At 38.4% G+C, this 27,107-nt stretch overlaps 3 protein-coding genes across 3 annotated transcripts; all 3 read left to right on the forward strand.

Moving 5' to 3' along the window:
- Positions 1-5,853: 5,853 nt before the first annotated feature.
- LOC311175578 (olfactory receptor 11G2) lies at positions 5,854-6,798 on the forward strand (the record flags this gene model as incomplete). The annotated part of the gene is made up of 1 exon (XM_084240505.1): positions 5,854-6,798. Exon 1 carries the CDS (start codon positions 5,863-5,865, stop codon positions 6,796-6,798), a length of 936 nt encoding a protein of 311 aa, XP_084096631.1. The 5' UTR covers positions 5,854-5,862.
- Positions 6,799-16,321: 9,523 nt separating this feature from the next.
- LOC311175313 (olfactory receptor 11H6) lies at positions 16,322-17,239 on the forward strand (the record flags this gene model as incomplete). Its single annotated transcript, XM_084240209.1, has 1 exon — positions 16,322-17,239. One exon carries the CDS (start codon positions 16,322-16,324, stop codon positions 17,237-17,239), a length of 918 nt encoding a protein of 305 aa, XP_084096335.1.
- A 5,137-nt stretch (positions 17,240-22,376) lies between these two features.
- Positions 22,377-23,324, forward strand: LOC311175577 (olfactory receptor 11H7-like; the record flags this gene model as incomplete). The annotated part of the gene is made up of 1 exon (XM_084240504.1): positions 22,377-23,324. Exon 1 carries the CDS (start codon positions 22,380-22,382, stop codon positions 23,322-23,324), a length of 945 nt encoding a protein of 314 aa, XP_084096630.1. The 5' UTR covers positions 22,377-22,379.
- Between the last annotated feature and the right edge of the window lie 3,783 nt (positions 23,325-27,107).

Raw genomic sequence — 27,107 nt, forward strand, 5'->3', positions numbered from 1 at the left:
GGAAGACAAGAGCACTATCTGCTTTGCTGATTGCATTTCAGAGACTTCCTAGGTCCTTGAAAAAACATTCCTGGGTCATAAAGCTGGCAAGTGGATTATTTATCTTTTTGAAAGATTTACATTGCTTTCAAACAACTTGATTGCAAGTTTTTTTAAAGTAAATGCTGTAGAAAAGAAAAGGAAGACAGAAAAGTCCCCTCCCTTATTTTTGAGGGAACAACTAAAACTCATTTTTCATTTGTACATGTCCTTACAAATTACACAAAGTGATAACCCTAGGGCAAAATCTAATGTCTATTACCCTTTCAAACAAGAGGGTCTTTACTCTTCTTGAACATATATTTCTGTCCTTCAGAATAGCTGTCAGGGTACTTTGAATCACAGTTAAAAGATCTTGAAATATAGGTATAATTATCTTGAGATGAATTAAAAAGTACCATCAATACAATAGAAAAGATGTCAAGTATATGAAAAGGGAAACAGCTAAGGCTTTTAAATACCTGAAAAACATTTTATTTTATTTTATTCAGAATTAGAGAAATATAAAGAAAATGATAGTAAATATATCTCTTTTCCCACAAAATCAACAAAGATCAAAGATGTTAGAAAAAGCAAATATCTCATTCTTTGCTGAAAGAGCATATATTGGCACAACACCTGTGGAGGACATTTTGCCACTATCAAAGAGCATTCCCTTCAATTCATTATTTTCATGCATTAGTAGTATTTATTTTCATGCATTATGTTATAGAATTCTTATTTTCACATATAAGAAAAATGTCAAGTGTTTAAGTCTATTGACTTCTGTTTTTAATAGCAAAAGACTGGAGCAATCTAAAGTCTCATTAAAGACTGATCAAATAAATCACTGTATATTCTTAGAATTAAATACTATATAACTGTTAAAAAGAAGATGTATGTGTGTAATGATATAAAACTATCCTCAAAGTATATCATTAAATGAAAATCAAGATGAAAGAAATCTGTATATGGACTATCTTTCAGTGAAGAAAGATTTTATTTATATATATATTTATATTCAGAAACAGTATATGTCTGACTCTTGAAGAAAAAAGAAACTAGTAACAGCGATTGCTTTTGGGAGAGAAAATTGGGTGCTTTGGGACAAGGAGAAAGAATATTTTCACTGTATATAACATCATATTTTTAAAATATTCTATGAGCATATATTGCCCTTAAACACACATTAAAACATTTAATGATAACATTGAAAAATAAATTTAAAAACTATGAAATTAGAACCAGGGAAATATTTCTTCATAATTCTTTGATACTTTGGGAAACTAGGAAAAGGGAAAACTGTTAATGGAAAATTAAAAAGGAAGAAACTGACAATTTCTTCATGTCATCTCACTCAAATTTTTTAGTTCTATTGGAACAAAGTAGGATTGTCTTTCTCTTCTGAGAATTTATGAGAGTAAATAAGCTATAAGAAAAGTGACTTTTTATAATTGTTGTATCATCTTCATGGTCACTTACTCATTGAAATAAACACATTCAATATGTGGGGCACTGAGCTAGAAAGTGAATTGCAAACAGAAGTGAATAAGACACATTTCCTTCTCTTGTGGGGCCCATAGACCAATGGTAAATGAAGCAAGCTGTGCTATAAATAAGGAAATTAGAAGTATTACAAATAGTATAGATAAAGCCAGGAGTATTAGGCAATGAAAACATGGAACTGTCAGAAAACAGTACATTATTCAAGGATCATCCTCTATTTACAAATATACCCACCACAGAGAATAAAAGTATTCCTAGAATATGGGACTGTAGAGTATCATAATTTCAAATTAATCACACCTATCTCTTTCTCTTTTTTTTTTTTTTTGCAGTTATTTAATTTTTTATTTATTTGTTTTTCTAAACTTTAGGTTTCTGGTGTATAGTATTATAATTTGACAACTGTATATATAATACAGTCTACTTCCCCCTCAACCACCATATCATACCCAATTACCAATAAACACTCCAAGTGTAAATGGACTGAACTTGTCAATTAAAGAAACAGAATGGCTGGTTGGACAACTTCAGTTGTCTCCAGGAGGACCATCTGAGCTCTAAAGATAAACATAGGCTCAGAGTAAAAGGATGGAAAACAATTTTAAAAACATATGGGATCCAAAAAGGCAGGAACAACCATACTTACATCAGGTAAAATAAATTTCCAATTAAAAAAGGTAATGGGACAGGGATGGACACTAGCTAATTATTAAGGGATCCATACACCCGGAAGATATAACACTCATCAATATGTATGCACCAAAAGAACGAGCACCAAAATGTGTGAGACCTAAAATCAGACACTGGCCATGACACAATAGTAGTAGGGGACTTCAACACCCTACTTACATCAATGGATGTATCAACCAGAGAGAAAATCAACAACGAAATACTAGGCATTTATAGGGCACTACACCCTCAAAAGGCTGAATACACATTCTTCTCAAGTGCATATGGAACATTCTCCAGGAACGAACACGTTGGGTCACAAAACAAATGTCAATAAATTCATAAAGATTGAGATAATATCAAATATCTTCTCTAATCAAAACAGTATTAAATTATAAATCAATCACAAAAAAAGCAGGGAAAACCTCAAAAATATGGAGACTGAACAACACACTACTGAATGACTATTGGGTTAATGAGGAAATCAAAGAAGAAATTAAAAAATACCTAGGAGCAAATGAAAGTCATAACCTATCAGATGTGGGAAAGCAGTACTAAGAGGAAAGTACATAGCAATATAGGCCCACATCAAGAAACAAAAAAGAGCTCAAATAATTTAACATTACACCTTAAGGAACTAAAAGAAAGAACAAATGAACTCAAAAGCCAATAGAAAGAATGATAAATAAAATCAAAAGCTGGTTCTTTGAGAAAAATCAAGATAGACAAACCTCTTATTTGATTCACTTTAAAAAATGGAAGAAAGTTCTGACAAATAGAATAAATGAAAGAGATGAAGAGGATCATAAGAATCTAATAGGTATGCCTTTATGCCCAAAAAAAAGGGAAAACCTGGAAAAAATGGACAAAATCTTAAATGCATATTTACTTTTCAAGACTGAACCAGAAGCAATAGAATATCTGAACAGGCCAATTACAAGTAAGAAAATTGAAATAGTAATCAAATGTATTCCAAAAAAAGAAAAACCCAGTACCAGATGGTTTTACTAGTAAATTCTAACAAACCTACAAACAGAATCTAGTACCTATCCTTCCCAAACTCTGCTAAAATTAAGGAAAAGTGAATGCACCCAAACATATTTTGACACCAGCATTAGTAGGATGTCAAAAGCACACAATAGCATCACCAAAAAAACTACAGGCCAATATCCCTGATGCACATAGATGCTAAAATCCTGAACAAAATCTCAAATTCTTACACATCATTCCAGGGGATTTATTCCAGGGAGTGCAAGGATAGTTCAACACATACTAAACAATCAATATAATTCACCATATAAAATAAAGACAAAAATCATATGATCATATCAAAGAAGGGTGCAAAGAAGGGATCTGACAAGATTCTGCATTCATATATGATAAAAATTCGTAGTAAAATGGGTATAGAAGGAATATATCTCAGCATAATAAAGGTCATATACGCCAAACCCACAGCCAGCATCATACAGAAGGGTGAGAAACTGAAAGCTTTTCCTCTAAGATAGGTTCATGACAAGGATGTCCACTCTCACCAATCATCATTGCAGAGTGTTCTTCTCTGCTTTTCAGAGGGCAAAATTATTTACTCAACAAAAATACATGATGTCCCAAGTGTGGCTGAGTAATTTGTGATGGCCATGACACGGGATCATTTGCAAGAAGTGGTGGGGAAAGGTCAAACAACATTAGGGATCTTTGTCAGTTTTGAACCTTATGTTCAGAGAGAGGGAAACAAAAGCTCTCCAAACAAGTGAAATAAAATGATAAATCCTAGAGATGAAACTCCTTCCACAGTTGTGGCTAGAAGGACAAAAAAATGTGCTGTGCTAAAAGACCTCCATCAGGGCCTCCCTGGTGGTGCAAGGGGTTAAGCACAGCACTGTGAGGCTGTCCACAGCCTCTGCAGCATGAGTTCAAACCCCGTCCAGGGAGCTACCCACATGGTGCACCAGACCTCTCCTGTATGGCCCACTGCTCCCCTCAGCAGTGTATTTCAGTCGATCTGCCTATTCTGTTTTCTACTCTGTCTCTAGTGAATCCTCTCACCACCCCCACTTCTGGCCTGTACCCCAGATCTTGTATGCATAAAGTAAAAATAAAATCTTTAAAAATAAAAATAAATAAAAGACCTCCATCAGGGATGAGGAAAGCTTAGAGCTCAATCCCAGATGTAGCTGGTGGAGAGGAGCTATGGAATTCCCTACTCTGGCCTCCTTTCATCCGGGAAATATGCCTAAGAGACAGCTGCTTAAGAGTCACAGGACCCAACCACAAGCAAGAATAAAAAAGATCTATAAGAAAGCAGGACTCTCCTGAAAGGAGATTGATTCCTGATGTAAGTGCACAGTTATCTAAACCTCTATGTTTCATCACACTTCCTATCACCACATTTCTGGAAAATCATAGGAGGCTCTGTTCCCAAAGCCCATAACTGATACCGGTAACTAGAGGCCCAGTGAGAAGTGACCTGCTGCACAGCCGCCATACACCCTGTTACTTTAATTGACTTTCACTTTCAGAGGTGCTCTGAGTGGACTTGGATTCTGATTAGATCCCACGCCATCCCAAAACAGGATCTGGAAAAGGTTAATATTTTCTACTCTACTGGGAAGCAAAGGCAGGAAACATCAGAGTCTCCAGAGGAAGCAGGCCCCTGAGGAAGGAAGGAACTAGAACAGAATAATCTCCTGACACTATCCACCTTTCACAAGTGGTAAGTTGATCCTCATGGAGCAGGGAAGTAGAACTCACTCCCTGGTGGCTCCGTTTATAATCCCTCCATCCTCCAGCAGGCACGGAGAGATCTTCACCTATTTCTACTGCTTCACTCCTTGATGGTTACTGCAAAGAACACCACTTCTCTCCAGGAACATCCGACCTTGCCAAAGGAACTCCAGGTTTGGACTCGCATGAAAGGAGATGATGCAACATTTAGAGGAGAAAGTAAATATTAAAAAGCTAGAAAATTTACTAACATACTCTAAATAAGATTCCCTTTTACTTTGCTTCTGCTATATATGAAACAGCTAATAACTACTAAGCATTTCTGTGTGTCAGGTCCTAGACCCATATGTAATATCATTTAAAGTCCTTACCCCATCAGTGAAAGTGTTACTGTACCCATTTTACACAGAAGGAACCAGGAATCAGTTTACATAATTGACTTGAAAAGGTTTCCACAGTAAGTGAAATATGAGTTTTAATTAAACCCTAGGTTCCTTATTCCAAATCCTTTGCTCTTCTACTATAGCTGAACTGCCTACCACTTCTCATAAATGGGAAAATTGTTATTATTTTCCTGGAATTTGCAAAAATAGGGCAGGTATAAAAATCTCCTGTCCAGACCAAATGAAGAAGAGAAATGTACTGTTGTTAAATAAGACCAATTATGCTTCTACACCATTGTGCCTCCCTGGATTAGACTTGAAAAGAAAGTAAAAGAGAAAAGCAATGTCTTTCTCTCATCCTATCTATAATAGCTCAGGCCCTGGCTATTCTACATTGGTCTGCCCTAAACTTTCCCATCAAAATTGGAGTGACAGTGTAGTTTGTTTTTTTGGCTACCTTAATTAGTCCAGGCATCCCGTACACATAAGCACAATGTTGATGTTTCTATACCCATATCACTTCCCCTCTGCCACTGATATTCTTTCAACAGCTCAAAGACCCATGAAAATCTTCAGCACGCCCAACAACTCCAGCATCATCACTGACTTCATCCTCCTAGGCTTCCCTTGCCCCAGGGAAGGGCAGATCCTCCTCTTTCTCCTCTTCCTTTCCGTCTACCTCCTGACCCTCATGGGCAATGGCTCCATCATCTGTGCTGTGCACCGGGATCAGAGGCTCCACACACCCATGTACATGCTGCTCGCCAACTTCTCCTTCCTGGAGATCTGGTATGTCACCTCCACTGTCCCCAACATGCTGGCCAACTTCCTCTCTGACACCAAGATCATCTCCTTCTCTGGCTGCTTTCTCCAATTTTACTTTTTCTTCTCCTTGGGCTCTACAGAATGCTTTTTCCTGGCTATTATGGCATTTGATCGATATCTTGCCATCTGCCGGCCTCTGCACTATCCAACCATTATGACTACACGTCTCTGCAACAATCTTGTGGTCAGCTGCTGGGCACTTGGTTTCATTTGGTTTTTGGTTCCCATCATCATCATCTCTCAAATGTCCTTCTGTGGATCCAGGATTATTGACCACTTCCTGTGTGATCCAGGCCCTCTTCTAGCTCTTACTTGCAAAAAAGTTCCTGTGATAGAACTTGTCTTCTCCACTTTAAGTCCTCTGCCCCTTGTCATTCCCTTTCTCTTCATCATGGGTTCCTATGCTCTGGTTTTAAGAGCTGTATTCAAAGTCCCTTCAGCAGCTGGACGAAGAAAGGCCTTTTCTACCTGTGGGTCTCATCTGGCTGTGGTTTCTCTTTTCTATGGCTCAGTACTGGTCATGTATGGGAGCCCAACATCTGAGCATGAAGCTGGATCGCAGAAGATTGTGACTCTATTTTATTCTGTTGTGACCCCACTCCTTAACCCTGTGATATATAGTCTTAGGAACAAAGATATGAAAAAGGCCCTGCGGAAATTTTTAGGAATGTAGGAAGTGTTCATCAAAAAGGTTCTTGACAATTAGAAACCTATTTAATTTATTTTTAGTTAAAATAAAAACTAATTTCTTCAGATAATTATTCATTCTAGTATTGACTAAAACCTAAATGTGTTTTTCTGTTGTCTGCTTCTTCTCTTGATCTTTGATCAATTATCCTGTTTCTTAGTATATATACCTCACCTGTTTTTAATTAAATGTTGGAAATTCTCACTGTTCTTTGTGGCTTATATATTTACCATCAAGGAAAATGAGACTATTTGTGCTGTGAGGTTGGACCAATGTCTCCATACCCCAATGTATACCTTTCTAGGGAAATTTGCTTGAAATCTGGTACATTGCCTCTGGTGTGCCCAATAAGCTAGTCAGTTTCCTCACAGAGACAAAAAACATTTCTTTGGTTGGCTGTTTCCTCCAATTCTATTTTTCCCTTCCTTTGGTACAACTGCAGCATATTTTCTCTGCATCATGGCTTATGTTCAATACCTTGCTCTCTGCTGCTGGGTGACAGTTGGCAGCAGACCCAACTGTTGTGACCTAAGTATTATACTATATCGTACTATCTTTTTGTTGGGTTTTTGGGTTTCTCAGCTACTCTGTCTCCATTATGCAGTTCTCAATTGCCTTTCTGTGGGCCCCACACCATTGGTCACATTGTATGTGAAATGGACCCACTGATGGCTAGCTCTTTTGCTCTAGCTCCTGTTACTAAAGCTGTCTTCTATATGTTGTGCTCCATCACTATCATTTTCACTCTTCTGTACATCCTTGGCTCCCATACCCTTTTAGCGATAGCTGTGTTAAAAGTCCTTTCTGCAGCTGGCCAGAAGAAGGCCTTTCTACCGGTGGATCACATCTGACAGTGGTATGTTTATTCTTTGGGGCCCTTTTGGTAGTGTATGTGACCCCCACAGTTGAAAATCCAGCTGAAATTCAAAAAATCATGACTTTGTTATATTCCATGGTGACCCTCTTAAATTCCTTGATTTATAGCTTACAAAATGAGGAGTTGAAGGCTGCACTGAAGAAAGTCTTGAGGACAGAATGAGTATAAACTATTGATAACATACAAAACATCAAGCAAACACTATCCAGATATAAAAAATTAATTGCAAGATAATTTGCTTTATTGTTGCTAATTCTCCAATGTATACTTTAAAGAAGGTATTTCTAAGTCTACTCCTGGCAGAAGTAGACTTCAGTGATTCACATTACATTATATTCCAAATGTAATAACTATATTTTCAGCTGATAGAGAGTTGAAGGCATTATATCTGTGCTATTTCATGCTGGTTTAGGTTTGCTTATTGGGAGTTGGAGGAGAATGTAGAAGAAGAGCAATAATCCCAGGTGAATCATCAAAAGATTTGATGGTGTATTCAAAGCATTTCTTAAGACCAGCTTTTAAAGACTGAATTTCTTAAAGATTTTAAATGTCTTAAAGGTTGAATAAAGAATCTAATTTAAATGCCTAATGAATAAATACCTAAAGTGTTTCTTAATAGCATTCTTATTCTTTTGGCTCTTCATCACCTTCCAAATTGGGGACAAACTGAAATTTTCATGCTTATATAAGTGATATGTTTTAATATCAGATAAAGTAATGGTAATTCTTTCACTGGACAAAGATTTACTGAAGATCTACTATGTTTGTCACACTAAGGATATACAAAACAGTCAAAACCACTATCTGCATGGACTTATCTTTCTGCTAGGGAGCAATTAAAAAAAAAGGTAAAAATATGGCATGTCACAGAGTAATAAGCAGTATGGGGCAAGAGGAGGGAAAACAAGAAGGAGATGAAAGTTTAAATTGGATGCTCAGGAAAGGGCACATTGAGAAGGCAATATTTAAGCAAGTGCTTATAAAAGTTGAAGGAGCCACACAGACAGCTGAGGGAAGAGCACTCCAGAGAGAGGGGAGCAAGTTCTCTTCAAGAGCCCAAGGCAGGATTGTGTTCCAGTTAACAATATGGAGACTGATTTGGCTGGAGTAGAGAGATTAGTGGAAGGGTATTAAAGAAGAAGGCAGAGTGGACAGAGGGCAACTTGTACAAGACCTTGTAAACCACAAGAACTTTTAAGTCTGAAGGGTTTTCAGCAGAGGGGTAGTCCTTTTCACATTATAAAAATATCATCTCTGTGTTTGTTTTGTTGACTATAGACTAGAGAGAGAGGGACTTTCAACTCTATTTCTACAAATAAAAAGAACAAACAAAACTAAACCAAAAGAAACCCTTCATCTAACTGCAGAACTAAGGCTACCAGAAAGAGAGAGGGCAGGGGGGAGCAAAAGAGAGACCGGGTGCAATGAAATGTGGTAAAGCATTACTGGGGCTCTGATGGTGGGCATGGTATAATAACATTTGCAGAGACGAGAACCTACAACCCCAAAACATATACAGTGTTGTACACGAATGTTACTCAATAAACATAATTAAAAATAAGTAAATAAAACTCTTGTTTCTAGTTGTCAAATAAAAATTTTCTTTCAGGCCTCCCCTGGTGGCACAGGCACTTGAGTGCCGCACTGTGAAGCTGTCCACAACCTCTGCAGCACCGGTTCGATTCTAACCGGCCGGCGAGGGTCCCACATGGCGTGGCAGACCTCTCCTGTCTCGCCCACTGCTCCCCTCAGCAGTGTATTTTAGTCAGTCTGCCTGTTCTGCTCCCCACTTTGTCTCTGGTGAATCCTCTCACCCTCCCGCGCCTGTGCCTGTGTCCCATTTCTTGTATAATAAATAAATAAATCTTTAAAAATAATAAAAATTTTCTTTCTCTTTCTTCTTTTATATTTGAAAACCTTTTTTTTAACATTAGCAATTAATTTTTTTATTTAGTTTTTACATCATTGTTCATTTTTAAACAATATTTGTTCCCTCCCCTCAGGTGTCTGTAACCTATCCTTGAGGACATATATTTGGTGACAGGAAAAAGTCAGGGAGATTCTTGTCCAGAAGGAATGGAAAGTCCTCCTAGACCACAAGAAAAGAAATTCTGACATTGGAATGATATTTTCATGACCATCTTAAGAGATAATAAACAGCTAGGAAACCACTTCTGAGGCTCTTGAACCACACTTGATTATATTATGATAATATTTACATATCTATTATTTTACATATCTATTATTTCATGTAATTTTCATAGCAGCCCTAAAAGGGTACATAATGAAAGTTAGTGTGTATTTAATGTACAAAAAAATGAGTTCACAATGCTCTTATAGATAAAAAGTGAAAACATTTAGACTAGCATCTAGATTTCCTGTCTCCTGGTTTTCTGTTACCCTACTTCCTCCTCTTTAGGTTTAACTTTGACCCCACCTGGTGTCCTTTTTTCATCCCAGGTTACCCCCATTCATCTGATGCTTGAATAACCTTTCCACATTTCCTGGAATAACCTAGGTATCTTTCAAAAATCTCTCCAGATATAAAACTTATCTCGTTTTTCTACATACAACACCATACACAATATCACTTATAATCCAGCTTCAGGTACCAATTATTCCTACAAATATCATTCTTAACCCTCTCTTCAAACCATGTGCAATGAATTCCTCATCCTGAAACTGCTTGACACTGAGAAGTTGGGTTATTTTTTAAAATTTATATGTGTATATTTTACATCATTGTTCATTTTTGTACAATGTATGCTTGTCTGCTTTCTCCTCTCAGGTATAGTCCCCATAAAATTCCCACCACCAATTCACCCATGAACCATCACCGTAGTCCCTTGTGCTCCTCTCTCCCATTTTGATTCCAAGGAGCTGTTTTAAACACACCCATCTTTACCCCAGACTCAAATGTTTTATCACCTACATAGGAGTTTTCAAACTTCGGCAGGCATCAAAACACATGGAAAGATCGTTAAAACATTGCTGGGCCCCACACCCAGAGTTTCTGACTCACTAGGTCAGGATGAGGACTGAGAACATGGATTTTCCTAAGTTTCGAGTGATGTTAATGATGATGGTACAAGGATTACTGCTCTGTCTTCACACAGCCTCACTCCTAAATCCACTGGTGTTCTCTACTGTGGTCGAATTCATCTCTCAGGTTGTCTGCCTCATCTTGTTTGTACTCTTCCCCTGATAATCAATGAAACAATTCATGCTTATCCCCTCTGTGTCATTTACAGCACTAAACTGTCATTTTTGCTAATATGCATCTGTCAGTCAAAAACACCACAAATCCACTTTTACAGAAGACTACATTTTTTCCAAATAAATGTGCTTAAGCTACCTTAAAAAAAATTTTTTTTAAAGATTTATATATTTATACCCGGTGTACAGGCCAGATACGCAGGAGGGTGAGAGGATTCACCAGACACAGAGCGGGGAACAGAACAGGCAGAGTGACGAAATACACTGCTGAGGAGAGCAGCAGGCGAGACAGGAGAGGTCTGCTGCGCCATGTGGGACCCTCACCGGCCGGCCGGAATCGAACCGGCGCTGCAGAGGCTGCGGACAGCTTCACAGCACTGCGCTCAACCGCCTGCGCCACAAGGGGAGGCCCTACCTTTAAATTTTTTAAAGTAGATTCCTTATATTATGCTGAACATAAAATTAAGTAAACTTTGTATGGACAACGAATGTTCTTAATGTAAGTGCTTACAGGTTAGGCACCAAGAATGAAACAGGCCTATTTTCAAGAGAATGTCACACACACACAATGTACATCCACACATATTCTTTCTCTCTTTTCCCATTAACCTGTCCCACTAGCCCCTGCCCCAGGTGGTTCCTTAGAGGAATTATAGCTCCATAAATAGGAAAGTTTTCTTGGCCTCTCTTGGCTATTTACCCAAACCATTGTGTCTCACTAGTCAAACCACTGGGGGAAAGGTAAACAAATACAGCTAGAATTCCATGCATGCACAGAAGCCTACCTGCCTGACAAGAGAGCACACTGGGGAATACTATAGCTCCTATTCAGGAGAGACCTGCAAGTTCATAATAATCACCGACGTGAAAAGTACATTTTATTTAGGTCAGAACTGAAAGAAGCAAGTCTTGGAGCTACAAATACCACTTTCCTTTCATGAATGAGATTTCAGGTTGTGTAATGAGGACAGTCTTATGGCTAAAGATTCTCTCACATCTTCCTCTTGGAGCCAGAGCCACCACCAGGTATGTCAGGAAGGGCACCTGCACCTGTGCCTCACCGTTCCTGTGCACCCACTGCTGTCAGATTCTAAGAATGTAAATCCATTAACTTTTTGTTCCATTGGTCTTTGGAGGAATAATGTGTTAGGCCCTGCACTTCTCTTTCCCCAGCACCTCCAGGAGTGCTCAGTGATCTATTTATATCAAGAACTCTGGCATCTCACAGTTCCCACTATACTTGGGAAAAATGGTACTCAAATGTCTTGCATATGAAAGCGCCATTCAATTTCCTTCTATTAGAATGGTTCCTGAGTCTTGAACCACTTTTTTCTAATTTTGTTCAATGAGGTTTTGATTGACAGATGTCCTTCAGCAAGAAATGAAAGCAAGCTGTACTTATATTTTGAGAGTTGCTGGCAGGTGGTAAATAAAAACTTACAAAGAAATAGATCAACAGACTCTCTTGTCCTTTGGTTTTATCTATAACTTTAAATCATAAATCTTTAAATGAGAAAGAATCCCTATACTTTTCATATTAAAAATAATGTATTTCTCTGGACAAGCAGCTTGAATCCCAAGGAAGCAATTGTTGCTACAGAGGAGAAACTGTGCATACAGAATGGATTGCACAGGTTCTTCGTTTCTCCCTTTTTCTCTAATTGCTCATTGTTCTATCACTTGAGGTGACTAGAAAAGTGAAAGAGGTGGCTTTAAATTTATCACTCAAACTAGCAGAATATATACTATGGAGGCAGAAGCAGTAGAAATGGCTCCAGTAGATTTCAAATTGGCTGTGAAGTTCAAATTATGTGTGAAGTTCTCTGATCCTGTATTCGATAGAAATTAAAATGTAATTGCAACACCAATGTCAAAAGGTCTTAGACATTATCAAGCCAAATGGCCAAATAGGAGTCAAGACTTATGACTTCCCTGGTTCCAGGTCAAGAACCACAAATTGGACTGTTTTTCTCTTCTTTGTGCTAAGAATTTCCTGCCATGTGTAGGTAAGCCAATTCATGTCTCATGTCTCTGCTTACTGTCTTGAAAAGTCACAAATATCTCATTTGTATCAAAGTTTTCTATCATACCACTTACCTCACTACATAGATAATAAGTAAGATTTATCTAAGTTACTCCTAAGAGGAATAGTTTTCCTTTTTTAGACCCAAAGCATATAGTGGTCATGCTATGAAACAGAGTTCAAGGACACCCCACTCACACAGGGACATGAAGTACCAATGTAGGTGGCATTCTTGAATGCTATTATAAACCGTAAGTTCCAATTTTATTTTTCAGCTCACCACATACCTTACAACTTAGTACACTGCTAGGAATATAATAAACAGCAAATAAACATTTGTTAAATGTCTAAATGAATAAATAAATGGACAAAGTGCTATAATGTAAATTCAGTGTTCAGGGGTTTTGATTGCTTTGTTTTGACAGCCCAAGAAACATATTTCACAGCCAAAAGTGACAGCATGTGGTCTGGCAAATGTGGGTCTGCTACTCCTAGGCAGAATTAAAATAAATAAATAAATAAATAAATAAAGGTGACAAAATGGTGGCCAAATAGGCTGCCTAGGAGTAGCAGACCCATAGGTAAAAATAAGTACAGTTAAGAGAAGTCTACTGGGAATTACATCCTCAGGAATTTTGATACATATGGTCACTATAATTATAGCACATTGAATTAAATCACATGAACAAAATTTGGATTTTCATAAAAGTCATGATTTTAACAATATTTTTATCATTTAAAAAATATTATTAATACAAGTACCCAAAATTATCTTGGCAATAAAATAATGATCCTCGGGTTTATTCCAGGTTTGATCAAGTACTGAGAAGCAGGTCTCTTGTTTTCTGCAGAGTGTATAAATGGCATAAAAATGGAATATTGTGAGTATCTTAACAATTACATTAATAAGTAATATGGTTAATTATCTTATTTTTGTAGTTGAATATATTCCTAGATTTAAAATAGTGATGTGGTTTACCCAGCCAACTACACTCAACTTTACCCAGGAAATCTTAAGACATATAAATAAGCTTGAATCAACAGTTTCAGAAGGGTTATTAGCAAAATATTCAAGTTTATATCCTAACTCTTGATTAAGCCAACATAAGAAAGTGCTTTCTGAGCTCAGCACATCCTACCACAACCCCTCTATTTATTTTTTTTAAATATTTTTTTTATTATCATATTTTTTAAAGATTTATTTTTATTTATTTATATAAGCGGTGGGTACAGTCAGAAGCGCGGGAGGGTGAGAGAATTCACCAGAGCCAGAGCGGGGAGCAGAGCAGGCAGAAGGACCAAAGTACACTGCTGAGGGGAGCAGCGGGCGGCAGAAGAGGTCTGCGCGCCATGTGGGACCCTCCTCCGGTGGCCGGGGAGCAGCCGGGGATCGAACTGGCGCTGCAGAAGGCAGCGGGCAGCTTTGCAACCCAGCACTCAACCGCTGCGCCATCGGGGAGGCCCCCCTCTATTTATTTTTTAATTTAGTTAAAAGAAAGAAGATGAATGGACAAGTTGCAGTGTTTAGGACCTAGTTCCTAGTGAAAATGAAAGCATACAGTTTTGTATAACAGAGAAATAACCAGGAGCAAGTTACCTCAAGAGCCCTTCTATGATGTAAAACAGTGCAGCTTGAGGCAACACAAGCCAGGAGAAGCAATAACCTCCAGGGACAAAAAAGCTACCAACAGTTATTTAAGATGCACCCCTCCCCACCATCACCACAATGAAAGAGGAATTGGGCTTGTTTTGTGTAACTTCAACAAAGTGGGGTCCCAGGATCAACAGGTAGAATACAGAAGAGAGATTTTGCCCAACCTAAAGAAGAGATTTGAGAAAACAAGTGCTCCTCAAAAGCATTTGGGGTGAATAGTTCAGCAAATCAAATGCCACCTGGCAGAATGTGATTGATATAGAATGAGCTAAATAGATGGTTTTCAAACTATTTACAGACTCCTGAGGGTTCTGAAGCACCTCCCAAAAAGCTGCAAAAGCAAGAGGGTTCAAGATTCCCACCCCATAAATCCATTCCTTTTACTTTTTTGTGGGACTTCTGTCAGGGATCAGCCTCCGGCAAAATGTCATATCAGGGGTTCCTGAAAGGATGAGACAGCATAGGCGAAAACGAAAGGACTTAGGGGAAGGGGATGAGGTAGAATGAGGAGACACCGACACTTGGTGAGGTGTTAGTATCTTCCGCCAAGAGGCTCAGCAGGTTTTTTATTTATACATTTTTCGCAAGCAGTGAGATTACATTATCATGTGCATAGAAACAAAGCAGAAACAATTTTGTCCACTACGAGCTCTCATTAAGAAGGCAAACTTCAAGGTTAATAAAAAACTAAGTCTTACACTAAAACTCATTGTTTCAGCTAAACAATAACCTAAGACAGTAGATAGTCGCCAGTACATTCCTATCAGCTAAAGCCTAAGCAAGAAAAGACTTCTCTTATTTGCATGGCCTTCAGCTGGGGACCAGCTGCTACTTGGCTATTAGAACTTTTTCTACCTAGAAACTCCTTAACTCAAATAGCTTCATTTAAAAACTTTCCCAAGAAACTTCAAGGGAAGGCAAAAGAAGGACCTACTATAATTATTGTATTGTAATGTTTGTCAGGCATGTTTAATTAATTGTCTTCCATTGTCAAGTGGGCCAAATTGTTTAATAATTAGTTTCTAACAGATATTTTTCCGTGCCGTTTATTTGTAGTATACTGATGCATATAATATAGTGTCTAATGTACTTTTTTGGGAAATTTTTTTCTTTTTATGACCAAGAACAAAAAGTGAAGGGATATTAAATCTTCAGCCCCACGGTGTGAGGCACAAGGAATCTTCAGCCCCACAGTGTGAGGCCCTTTGAGCTTCGCTGCTTGCCAGTGTCTTATCTGGCTGGGGCAACAAGGCCTCCTGCAGCAGACTTCCACATACAGAACCTGGATAAGAAGGCAATTTAACAGCTCTCTTGCTTCAGATTTATACTCAAATTTGTTTCAAAGTTAGAGGATGCATTCAGTTTATACTTGCCTGTAGGATACCTAAGGGGCAATGATTTTAATATGAAACACTAAACATTACTGAGACTCAGGGTTATAGGAATATTTGAAATGAAGTGGGGCTGGATCCAAACCAATCTCCAAATGGGCCAGCATGTGTAGGAGTTACTGACTTTGCACATTTAAGTAAACCCTTCAGAGCTCTCTGTAAAAGAGAAGAATAAAACACATCTCCATAGCTATAAGGGTCATTAAAGATCAAATGCGATAATGTATTTAAAAAGACTGTAAATTTTCCAACAATTTGTTAGCAAAGCCTACAAATATGCATTATTATTCATTCATTCATTGGTTACTTCCATTTTTCTAACAGATTTGAGATCCCAGAACACAACAATGCATTTTGTAACTGAGTTTGTTCTCCTGGGTTTCCCTGGCGAAAGGAAGAACTTCTTCTTCTCACTAATCCTGATGATCTATCTTCTGACCCTGCTAGGGAATGGGGCTATTGTCTGTGCGGTGAAATGGGACAGGAGGCTTCACACCCCCATGTACATCCTCTTGGGAAACTTTGCCTTCCTAGAGATCTGGTATGTTTCTTCCACTGTCCCAAACATGTTGGTCAACATCCTTTCAGAGACGAAGACCATCTCCTTCACTGGCTGCTTTCTCCAATTCTATTTCTTTTTTTCACTGGGCACAACAGAGTGTTTCTTCTTATCACTTATGGCTTATGATCGGTACCTTGCCATCTGTCGCCCACTACATTACCCCTCCATCATGACTGCAAAGTTCTGTGTGATCCTGGTCTGTGTTTGCTGGGTGAGTGGATTTCTCTGCTATCCAGTACCCATAGTCCTTATCTCCCGACTTCCCTTCTGTGGACCCAACATCATTGACCATATTGTTTGTGACCCAGGCCCATTGTTCGCTCTGGCCTGCATCCGAGCTCCATCCACTGAGCTTATGTGTTATACCTTCAACTCAATGATTATCTTCGGGCCCTTCCTCTCCATCTTGGGGTCTTACACTCTGGTACTCAGAGCTGTGTTTCGTGTTCCCTCTGGTGCTGGTCGAACTAAAGCTTTCTCCACATGTGGGTCCCACCTAGTAGTAGTATCTCTCTTCTATGGAACACTTATGGTGATGTATGTGAGCCCCTCCTCAGGGAACCCAGCGGGAATGCAGAAGATCGTCACTTTGATATACTCAGCAGTAACTCCACTCTTAAATCCCCTTATCTACAGTCTTCGAAACAAAGACATGAAAGATGCCCTAAGGAAAGTCCTGGGATTAAGAATTAACAAAAGCTGAAACATCTTTGAAAGAAAGGTAGCATTTGTCACTTCTGACCTTAGTAATTTATAGCAACAATAGAGAATGGCTTCAGGAAATCATGTTCTGGCACACACTTAAGCAGAGGGAGAGACTTAATTTCTTCAGTTCCTTAGCAGTTCAAGTTCAGTTCATCAGTGATAAATGCTCAATAAAACATTTTTTAGATGTGTAGTGTTGAAGGGAAAATATACACATGTATATCCTTTTTCTGTGGTGTTTGCTGGTTTTAATCTTAGCTGGTGGAAGGAATTAATTGCATGCTCACCTGGAGTCATTCAAGAGAGGATGAAATCTTCTAAATACAGAAATTATTCTTTTTTTAGGATTTATTTTATTTATACAAGAGCCAGGGTACAGGCCAGATGCGCAGAAGGGTGAGAGGATTCGCCAGAGACAGAGTGGGGAACAGAACAGGCAGACTGAGGAAATACACTGCTGAGGGGAGCAGCAGGCAAGACAGGAGAGGAGAGGTCTGCTCGCCATGTGGGTTGCTCCGAAGCCGGCGGGGACGGAACAGGCACTACAGCGGCTGCGGACAGTTTCACAGCACTGCGCTCAACTGCCTGCACTGCCAGGGAGGCCCCAGAAAAAAACCCACCTAATAATGGCCATTTTCCATTGTCTTTCATACCGAAAACAGTATCTAGCAATTAGAGATAAAGTACAAACTCTTCTCCCTGCCATGCAAAGTCCTTACCCAGTAGACTGCTCCATTCAGTATTCCCTTCCACTGCTCTGCTGTCTAAGACAATTGGGCATCTTTATTTAATAGGGCTTCTTGATATCAATTGTGACAACACCTATACTGTTTATATTATGAAACAACAAAGCCCTAAATATATTAATGCCTCTCCGAAGACTGGAGGACAAAAAAGTTCTCAGAAAAGTACTCAGAAAAAATTAGATCAAGAACAAATTCCATTTTTGTGCCTAAATCCCATGCTGGAACAGGAAAGGCATCATCTGAGAGGTCAACTGATCTCAAATGAGAATACACTCTCTTTTAGACACAGACGTGCTGGAAATGAAATTAGTGTGCCAGGAAGACAGACCCACTGATGTTAGGTGATGAAATACTCTAGTACAGTGTTTCTCAAACCTTTCCACCACCAAAGTAGTTGAGAATATGGAGTATTGGGGGGAAATATTTCTTTGAAATTCTAAGTTTGCTCTTAGGAATCATCACAAATTATACCTTCTACTCCAGAGTATTTGTTTTAATACAATATTGGTTTAATACAATACATATTTAGTTTAATACAATACATAATGAAAGGGAACTGCTAAGCAAATAAAATCTTTCCTGTTTCCTGCTGAAGAGTCACAGGCCTGGTGCAGTAAATAATGCAAAGTAAGTGTAAATAACAAGTTTGCTTCCTTAATAAGCATATCTAAAGGAGGTGACATTCTAACACAGTCAAACTGTTACAGGGCAGGGAGAGGGGCAGCCCAGAACCAGCAAACCTGCCCACTCTAAACAGGTTCCACCATCCGCCGCATCAACACAAAACATATGAGACTTTAATGGGAAGGAACTTCAATACAAACAGGAAACAACACAGGAAAGGCAAAGAATATAGCCTCTAAATCAAGCACCCAAAGTAATCCATCCCCTTGTGGGTAAAAGTCCACCCAAGCAGGACTGGCCCAGAGCAAGGCCCCAAAGCCTGTCACACGTCTAAAGCATCTTCCAGTGGGGACCCACAGAAAAGGATCAGAAACAACCAGACAAGTTTGAAGGGAAAAGAGTAAAATCAAAATCAAGACAAAAACCACCATTGTCACCTCCCCACAGGTCTCTCACCCACATCTGTGTCACCCAGTCCACGACCAAAAGGCAAGCGCAGTTTCTTCACATGTCTCTCAGCTCCACGTGCCTCCCCCAGGGCTCCTTCTTGCTCTCCATTCTGCTTCCTTCCTTCCTCATTCTCCTCTGCAGCATCTTCTCTCGCTGCTCAGTTGCTCTCGCAGCTCAGGGCAGGAAACCTGGAACCTCCCCCTTTCCTGGGGACCACCCTGATACAAGACCACCAGCCAGGCTGATTGATTTCCAACCGACCAGCCCGATTGACCTCCCAGGCCATGTCCTCAGATATCTATATTTTTCCCCCTTTTGTCAAGAACTTTTGTGCTCACTGACGGATGTTATCAATGTAAATGGTTATGTATAAAAGAGACCCTTTGTCTCTAGACCACTGCTCAGACCTTACGGGGCTACCCAGGTCTGAGACCTCATGCATGAGTAATAAAGCTACTCCTGACCACACTATTCCTGAAGTACTGCTTATTCTTCCCTTGCCTGGGTAAAAGGCTAGAGTTTACTTCTGCAACAATAACATATTTAATACAATACTGGTTTAATACAATACATAACATATTTGGTTTAATACAATATTTCCTAATCTGAGTAAAACTGTCTCTTCAGGAAGGCATTTAATTAAGGGTGTTGTATAACTCATGGCACAACATCACATACCCAATTCGAGAAACACAAACTTCAGACCATGGTTTCCCCTCAAGAGTCAACATAGCACATTATTTTTAATAATCCCTATGGGACAATTTATCACCAAAAAAAATGACAAAACTCTCTAGGCAAGAAGTAAAAAGTCCCCTAGGGAAAGCAGGGAAAGTCACAGGGTCACATGAAGACATGCCTGAAAATTCTCACAGGGACTAACAGGAGTCATAAATAAGGACCACTGCATAGTTAACAACACACTGTAAAAAACAAGCCACTGGAATCTTAGAGCAATCAGGCAAGTGATTGCCAAGTGTGAGGGAAGGGAGATATGCTATGCATGGAGCACTCACACAGGGCTTCTCTGTTAAAGCCAGTGAAGGAGAGATTCTTTGTGATCTCCCTGTGGACTCTCTCCAGGCTGACCTAGAAAAGCTTCAAGGTATACAGGAGATGTCGCCTCTGATGGGTATTGCTACTACTATACACCACAGGTGGGCCTATTCACCTATATATTCAATATGTTCAATAGACTGAGAATCAAAGAATATTGGTTTCTCTTTTGGCTCCAGAAATAAATAAATAAATAAACAAACAAACAAACAAACAAACAAATAAATAACTTTTCAATGTTTAGATCACTATAGAACTCATGTTTTCCAAAATAAGTTCACTAAATGGTGCCAATATCATCCACAATCTCCCTCTTGACCAGAGATAGTATGACTTCTATAGTGACTTTGAATAAAACAGTATGGAACTAGTTCTATCCCACTCAGATTGAAACCAAGAAAAAATAGGAATTTTGGTTTTTATTTTCCTGTCAGCTCTACCCTTTTTGTCCATACCAGTACTCATCTGTATCTTCAGGAGAAGTAATATTTGAAAAAAAATTAAGGGTAAAATTAAATCAATGTGTGTGAGGAATAAGATCCTATGTAGGGAACTGCTTTTTCCAGTTATGTTGTAAATTCAATTACCATACTTCCCTACAGCTAACTCAAAGTTTTTCGTAGGGTGTATTTTTTAATGTCAAAAAGAATTGTCTGTAGCTCAAACAATGGAACTCAGTCTTGCACATTTTATTTTGAGTCAGTTTGTGAATCTGAGTTGAAGTAAATACAGCTGCTTACTAGGAGTAAACTGTCTGCATCATGCTTTCTCATCATGTTGAGAAGCGAGGTCTCTTGTTTAGAAAGAAAGAGTTCCCAAAGTGGGGAATCAGTTCTCGAGATGTTTCACCACTGTACTGACCTATGCATAATCATCTTAGTTTTAAAAATTAAAAGAATATAACCGCATCTCTCATTTTTCTTAACTTCTTCGTTTCTCAACTACAAGACTACAACATGCTTTAACATTCAATAGGAAGGTTATATTTGCTTCTAAATGAGTAGGCTCAGAATTCACTTTATGCATTTTTGATTTAGTGAGTCTGCAACAGCTCCAACATCATAAATATATTTATCTTATTTAACATGTCTTCACTGTATGTAAGAGGTTTTTCTACTTGATTATGTTCAATTAGTACTCTAAACACATGTACAGAATTTCTATCAAAAATTTTTTGATGAAATTTTCCTCCTCAGTAAAAAAAAAAAAAAAAAAAAAAGTTAAAAGTATCTGGTTGAAAATATTTGTGGAGATTGCAATATGTAAAGATGTCAATGTGTTCTCTGAGTTGTAGTTAATAATTAAAAACACCTTTTCTTTGGTAATGATGTTCTAAAAGGAATAGGACAATTTTTGGAATATGGGTAAATAGTTATTTTGAAACATCTTTGAACCTCTTATATTTGCTTGTTTTGAAAATAGGGACTAAAATCTTCTAAATTGTGAATTTTAAGTGAAATTTGTAACAATAGTAAGAAAAGAGATTTTCTTAAAAGATTCTCTTAATTTTAAGAGATTAAAATCTTGATGATTTTAATTTTCTTCTCTAATATATCCCTTATGTTATATTTATTTTCAATGACATATTCTATATGTATATGAAGTATGATAAATTGCCATGTAAAATTAATCATCATGGTATGAATAGTAGTGACTTATTTAAGAGTAAATGATTAGATACCAACTTGTAAATAAGAAGTAATATAATATGAACATCCTTAAATAGGAAATAGCAAGATATATAAAAATTTATTATCTGTATTTCCTTGTTGGTTCTTCTGGTATCTGAAAAAGTGATTTTAAAAAGTTCCCTTAGTGGAGAGAGAGAATTTAAAGCAATATCAAAATTCAAACCACTCAAATCTGTAAAAAATATGAGATTCAAATCTACTTTCAAAATAATGGTGTATGTATCCTCACATTTTGAAGTAAACAGCAGTAATTATCACATCTAAACAGCTTTTACTAGAAATTTTTTATATAAATCAAACCATTTTTGCCTCCATTTCAAGATTTCTTTATACAAAAAGATGAAATTTAACTGATTTTTCTATTTCCTCATAAAGGTCAAATAGCCTGGGATTGTACATTTACAAAGAATAGGTGTCAAAGGTTATTAAGAAAAAGGCAAGATTTATTCAAAACCTACTTTAGAATATTCAATTCATTTGCCTGCATGAATCAAACTCCCTTAAGAAAAGTTTCAAGAAGACTCAGTTACTTATTATTATTTATCTGTCTTCTCTCCACAGTCTGAGGACCATGAATAAGTCAGGGATATCTACTGTGACACAGTTCATCTTGTTGGGCTTTCCTGGCCCCTGGAAAATGCAGATTATACTCTTCTCAATGATTTTTTTGGTTTATATCTTGACTTTGACTGGGAATGTGGCCATTATTTGTGCCGTGAGGTGGGACCACCGACTCCATACCCCTATGTACATGCTTCTGGCCAACTTCTCCTTCCTGGAGATCTGGTACGTGACCTGTACAGTTCCCAATATGTTGGTCAATTTTTTTTCCAAAACCAAGACCATATCTTTCTCTGGTTGCTTCATTCAGTTCTACTTCTTCTTTTCCTTGGGCACAACTGAATGTTTCTTCCTCTGTGTCATGGCTTATGATCGGTACCTGGCCATCTGCCATCCACTGCATTATCCCTCCATCATGACTAGTCAGTTCTGTGCCATTCTGGTGTCTCTTTGTTGGCTCTTTGGTTTCCTTGGACATTTAGTTTCTATTACCTTCATTTCTCAACTTCCCTTTTGTGGCCCCAACATCATTGACCACTTTCTATGTGATGTAGAACCACTGATGGCTCTGTCTTGTGCCCCCAACTCCATCACAGAAAATGCATTCCATTTTGTAACCTCTGTGTTCATTGTTCTCACTGGCCTGTACATCCTTGGCTCCTATGCCCTGGTCCTCAGAGCTGTGCTTAAAGTTCCTTCTTCAGCTGGGCGGCAAAAGGCCTTCTCTACCTGTGGATCCCACTTAGTCGTGGTTTCTCTGTTCTATGGAACCATAATAGTGATGTATGTAAGTCCCAAATCTGACAACTCAGTTGCTATGCATAAGATCATCACTCTGTTATATTCTGTAGTGACACCAGTCTTAAACCCTTTCATCTACAGCATACGCAACAAGGACATGAAATTTGCCCTTCGTCAGGTACTTTGTAGAATGAGAGTTATCCAAACCTCATGAATAGGTTTTGTAAAACCCAAAGACTCTTCCTTCAAGTGGAAGATAAATGACCCAAATGGTCTTGGCTTTGTTAAAAATCTTCATGCTCCTTTTGTACAAAGCAAAACTCATCATTTATTTCATCATATTTGGATATTCATTAAAGATTAGCTATTGCTGAAACTAGAAATTTCATAAATGTGTTTCCATGGGAAAAGATAGTCCCCTGACACAGAGTAAAAATGACTTAAAAATCTTAACATTTATTCAAGAAGGTTTTGACTTTCTCATTGTGCAATCTTTGCCCATGCAACTTTGTTGAGAGATATTAATCCAAATTGGTTTGCTAATATGGCAGTCTAACACTTTATTAAAAAAATACATAATAAATAAAATGCCTGTTGTCTTAAATTTTTAGCAGAAATGCCCACATATCAATGTTGGATACACTTAGAGACTATGAAGTCAATTTCACAATTTTTAGCTCATCATCATCATCATCAAAAGCATACAAGGGGGGGCCTCCCCTGGTGGCGCAGCGGTTGAGCGCTGGGCTGCGAAGCTGCCCGCGGCCTCTGCAGCGCCGGTTCAATCCCCAGCCACCGGCGAGGGTCCCACATGGCGCGCAGACCTCTCCTGCCGCCCGCTGCTCCCCTCAGCAGTGTACTTTGTCACTCTGCCTGTTCTGCTCTCCACTCTGGCTCTGGTGAATTCTCTCACCCTCCTGCGCTTCTGACTGTACCCAGAATAAAATAAATAAATAAATAATAAATTTTAAAAAAAAAAAAGCATACAAGGGGGAGGCTAGATTTTTGATTGAAGTTATGAATAAGAATATCTTTGGTGAATTGTTAGTATATAATTTTCATAAGGAAAATGAAGAGTATTAAGAGAGTTTAATCTGTTCCCTAGAGTTTAAGGAACATCTGCACTTTCCTAAATTCATATCTAGAAAAAATGCATATTGTGAAACAGTGTCTGTGAGAACAGAACAGAAAGAGATGAGCTATAACAAGAGCAAACTGAATGTCCATCAATAATAGACAAAATACAGAATTCCACGCTGAGTCTAAGAGAGCTCTAAAAGAGAACCAACCTGGACCAACTTGAAAGAGGTTCCATCCAGAAGTACTACTTGAAGAAGTAAAGCAATCCCATAAAGATTCAGGTGAAAGCTTCCTAATATCCCCAGGATATATATGTTCCTCCTAAGACATCTAGAATACACTAGGTCATATTCCAATAGGACTCTGATGTAAATGTTTTATGGATTGTCAGTTCTTTCCCTAGAATACAAGCCCCCTGAGGACAGAGCAGCATCTCCCTTTTTTTCACCCAGCATCAAGGATGATAACTGATTGACTCATAGTAAGCTTTTTGGGAAAGGAACAGTTTGTAGAATTGGATAAGTGAGTTAGTTCTTCAATCAGCTCTCACTAGCATTAAAGATATTTCAGTCACAAAACCACTAACTGATTGTTTCCATTTTAGTAATATTTACAGAACTTACCAGTTTTTAAAGCTATATTTTTTGTGTGTTTTTATTACCAAGTAATACAGACTTGTCATGAAATTTTTAGACAATACATAATAACACAAAGTTAAAGATAAAAGTTCCCTAGCACCCTAACACCCTAGCACCTCACAATTACACTTTCCACAAATAATGAGTTTTGTACTAGTCAACGTTTTGATGTATCCACAAACATGAAAATGCAAATACATAAAATTTTCCAACTTATTTAAACTGATTTTATTATAGAATATCATAGCTATTTTTAATTCTCTTAAAATTTTGTAACCTCCTATCCAGGTAAATACAAATAAACATACCTCATTTTTTTTTCAGTTTAATATTGCCCCAGTGTATGAATGAACCATAACTTACTTAATTATTCCCCTATGGCTGGATATACATTGCTTTAAGGTATTTTGTCTCACAGTGGTTTTAAAAACTGTCTTTTTTAAAAAAGACAGTTCTAGGAAGGGTATTGCTAAATACAATAATAAATCTATCAAAAATCTTGTTTTCATTCTATGTTAGACACACAGAAAAGTCTATGTACATGTGTGTTAATTTAAATGATACAAAATTTAGAAAGTTCTGTGTTCTTCTTCACCCAAGTAAAAAACATGAAATATTGGGCCTCCCTGGAGGCATGGGAGGTTAAGACGCAACCTATGAGGCAGTTCAAAGCCACTGCAGCACAAGTTCAATCCCTGGCCAGACCTCTCCTGACTCACCCGCTGCTTCCCTCAGCAGTGTATTTCAGTCAATCTGCCTGTTATGTTCCCAGCTCTGTCTCTTGTGAATCCTCTCACCCCCACACCTCTGGCCTATACCCCAGTTCTTGTATCCATAAGTGAATAAATCTTTTTAAAAAACACATGAAATATTGCCATCATTTTAGAAACCTCCTGTGAGCCTCAACTACATCAGCCACACAATGCAATAAAGAAGTAAGAGAAAGAGCAGGATTTTGTTATAATCATTCCCTTGCTGTTTTTCAACTTTGCCACTTATGCATGTACCTCTAAATGTTAGAAGAAACTTCAAAGACCCACTGGTACCCAGAAAGACTGAAAAAAAAAAAAAGGCAAAAACCTCAGAATCAGCCTTACTGTCACCCTGGAAAATAGCCAAAGATTACCAGCAACGAAGTGAATGTTTCATCAAAAAGACAAAGAACTTTGTTTTACCGCAAGCCAGCAATGGCAGGCCTCAGTATATTACCCAAAGGAATTGTAAGCATAGCCCCCACAAAAACCTGCACACGGATATTTACAGCAGCTTCATTCATAATTGCCAAAATCTAGAAGCTACCAAGATGTCCCTTAGTAGGTGAATGAATAAATAAATGGTGGTACAGCCAGACAATGGAAAATTATTCAACACTAAAAAGAAATGAGCTACCCAGCCATGCAAAGACAAGGAAGAACCTAGATGCATACTACTAAGTGAAAGAAGCCGGTCTGAAAAAGTTACAAACTATGTAATACCTACTGTGACTTTCTGCAAAAGGAAAACTATAGAGACAATAAAAAGATGAATGCAGAGGACTTGGCGCAAAACCGCCCCCATGCTGGGGCATTTCTGCAAATTTTCCCAACATTCAAGCTACAGTTTACAGTTTACTACAGCCCCCTCAGGACACTGTTAGGCACACAGAGAGAAGGAAATGTTCAAGGTGTTCAAACCACAAGATAGTAAACCACAACACCCGAAGTGCTGGGGGTGGCAGTAGCTTATCCCTTAGCTGATCAGCTCTCCCGGAGGTCCATCTACCTGCACCAGAAACTGCTGGGCCCAGCTCTTCCACCAGATCCGGGGTGCTGACCTGCCACACCTGTCCTGGCAAGGTTCTGGGAACAGAGGCCATCGTTCCCATCTACTGAGGAAGTCCTGCCGCAACCCGCTGCTTCCACAGCTGGACACCAGGATTTACACCGAGAGCACGGGGAGAAACAGGCAGAGCATAGAGGATTTTAGGGCAAGCAAGAATACTTTGTATGATATAAAGATAGATATATGTCATTATACATTTGCCTACACCCATAGAATGGACAACACCAAGAGTGAACCCTAAAATAAACTATGAACATTGCTAGGTTTAAAAAAAATCTGCCATTCTGTGGGTGCATTATGGTGGCAATACCTGATGGGGGTATCCAAATATTACCTCAATTAAGAATGAATGAATGAATGAATGAATGAATGAATCTGCTTTTCTGGTGAGTGATGTTGACACTGGGGGCAGATAATATATGCACGAGGGCAGGAGGTATATGGGAAATCTCGGTGCC

Source organism: Talpa europaea (genome assembly GCF_964194135.1).
Source record: "Talpa europaea genome assembly, chromosome: 8".
Classification (NCBI taxonomy): domain Eukaryota; kingdom Metazoa; phylum Chordata; class Mammalia; order Eulipotyphla; family Talpidae; genus Talpa; species Talpa europaea.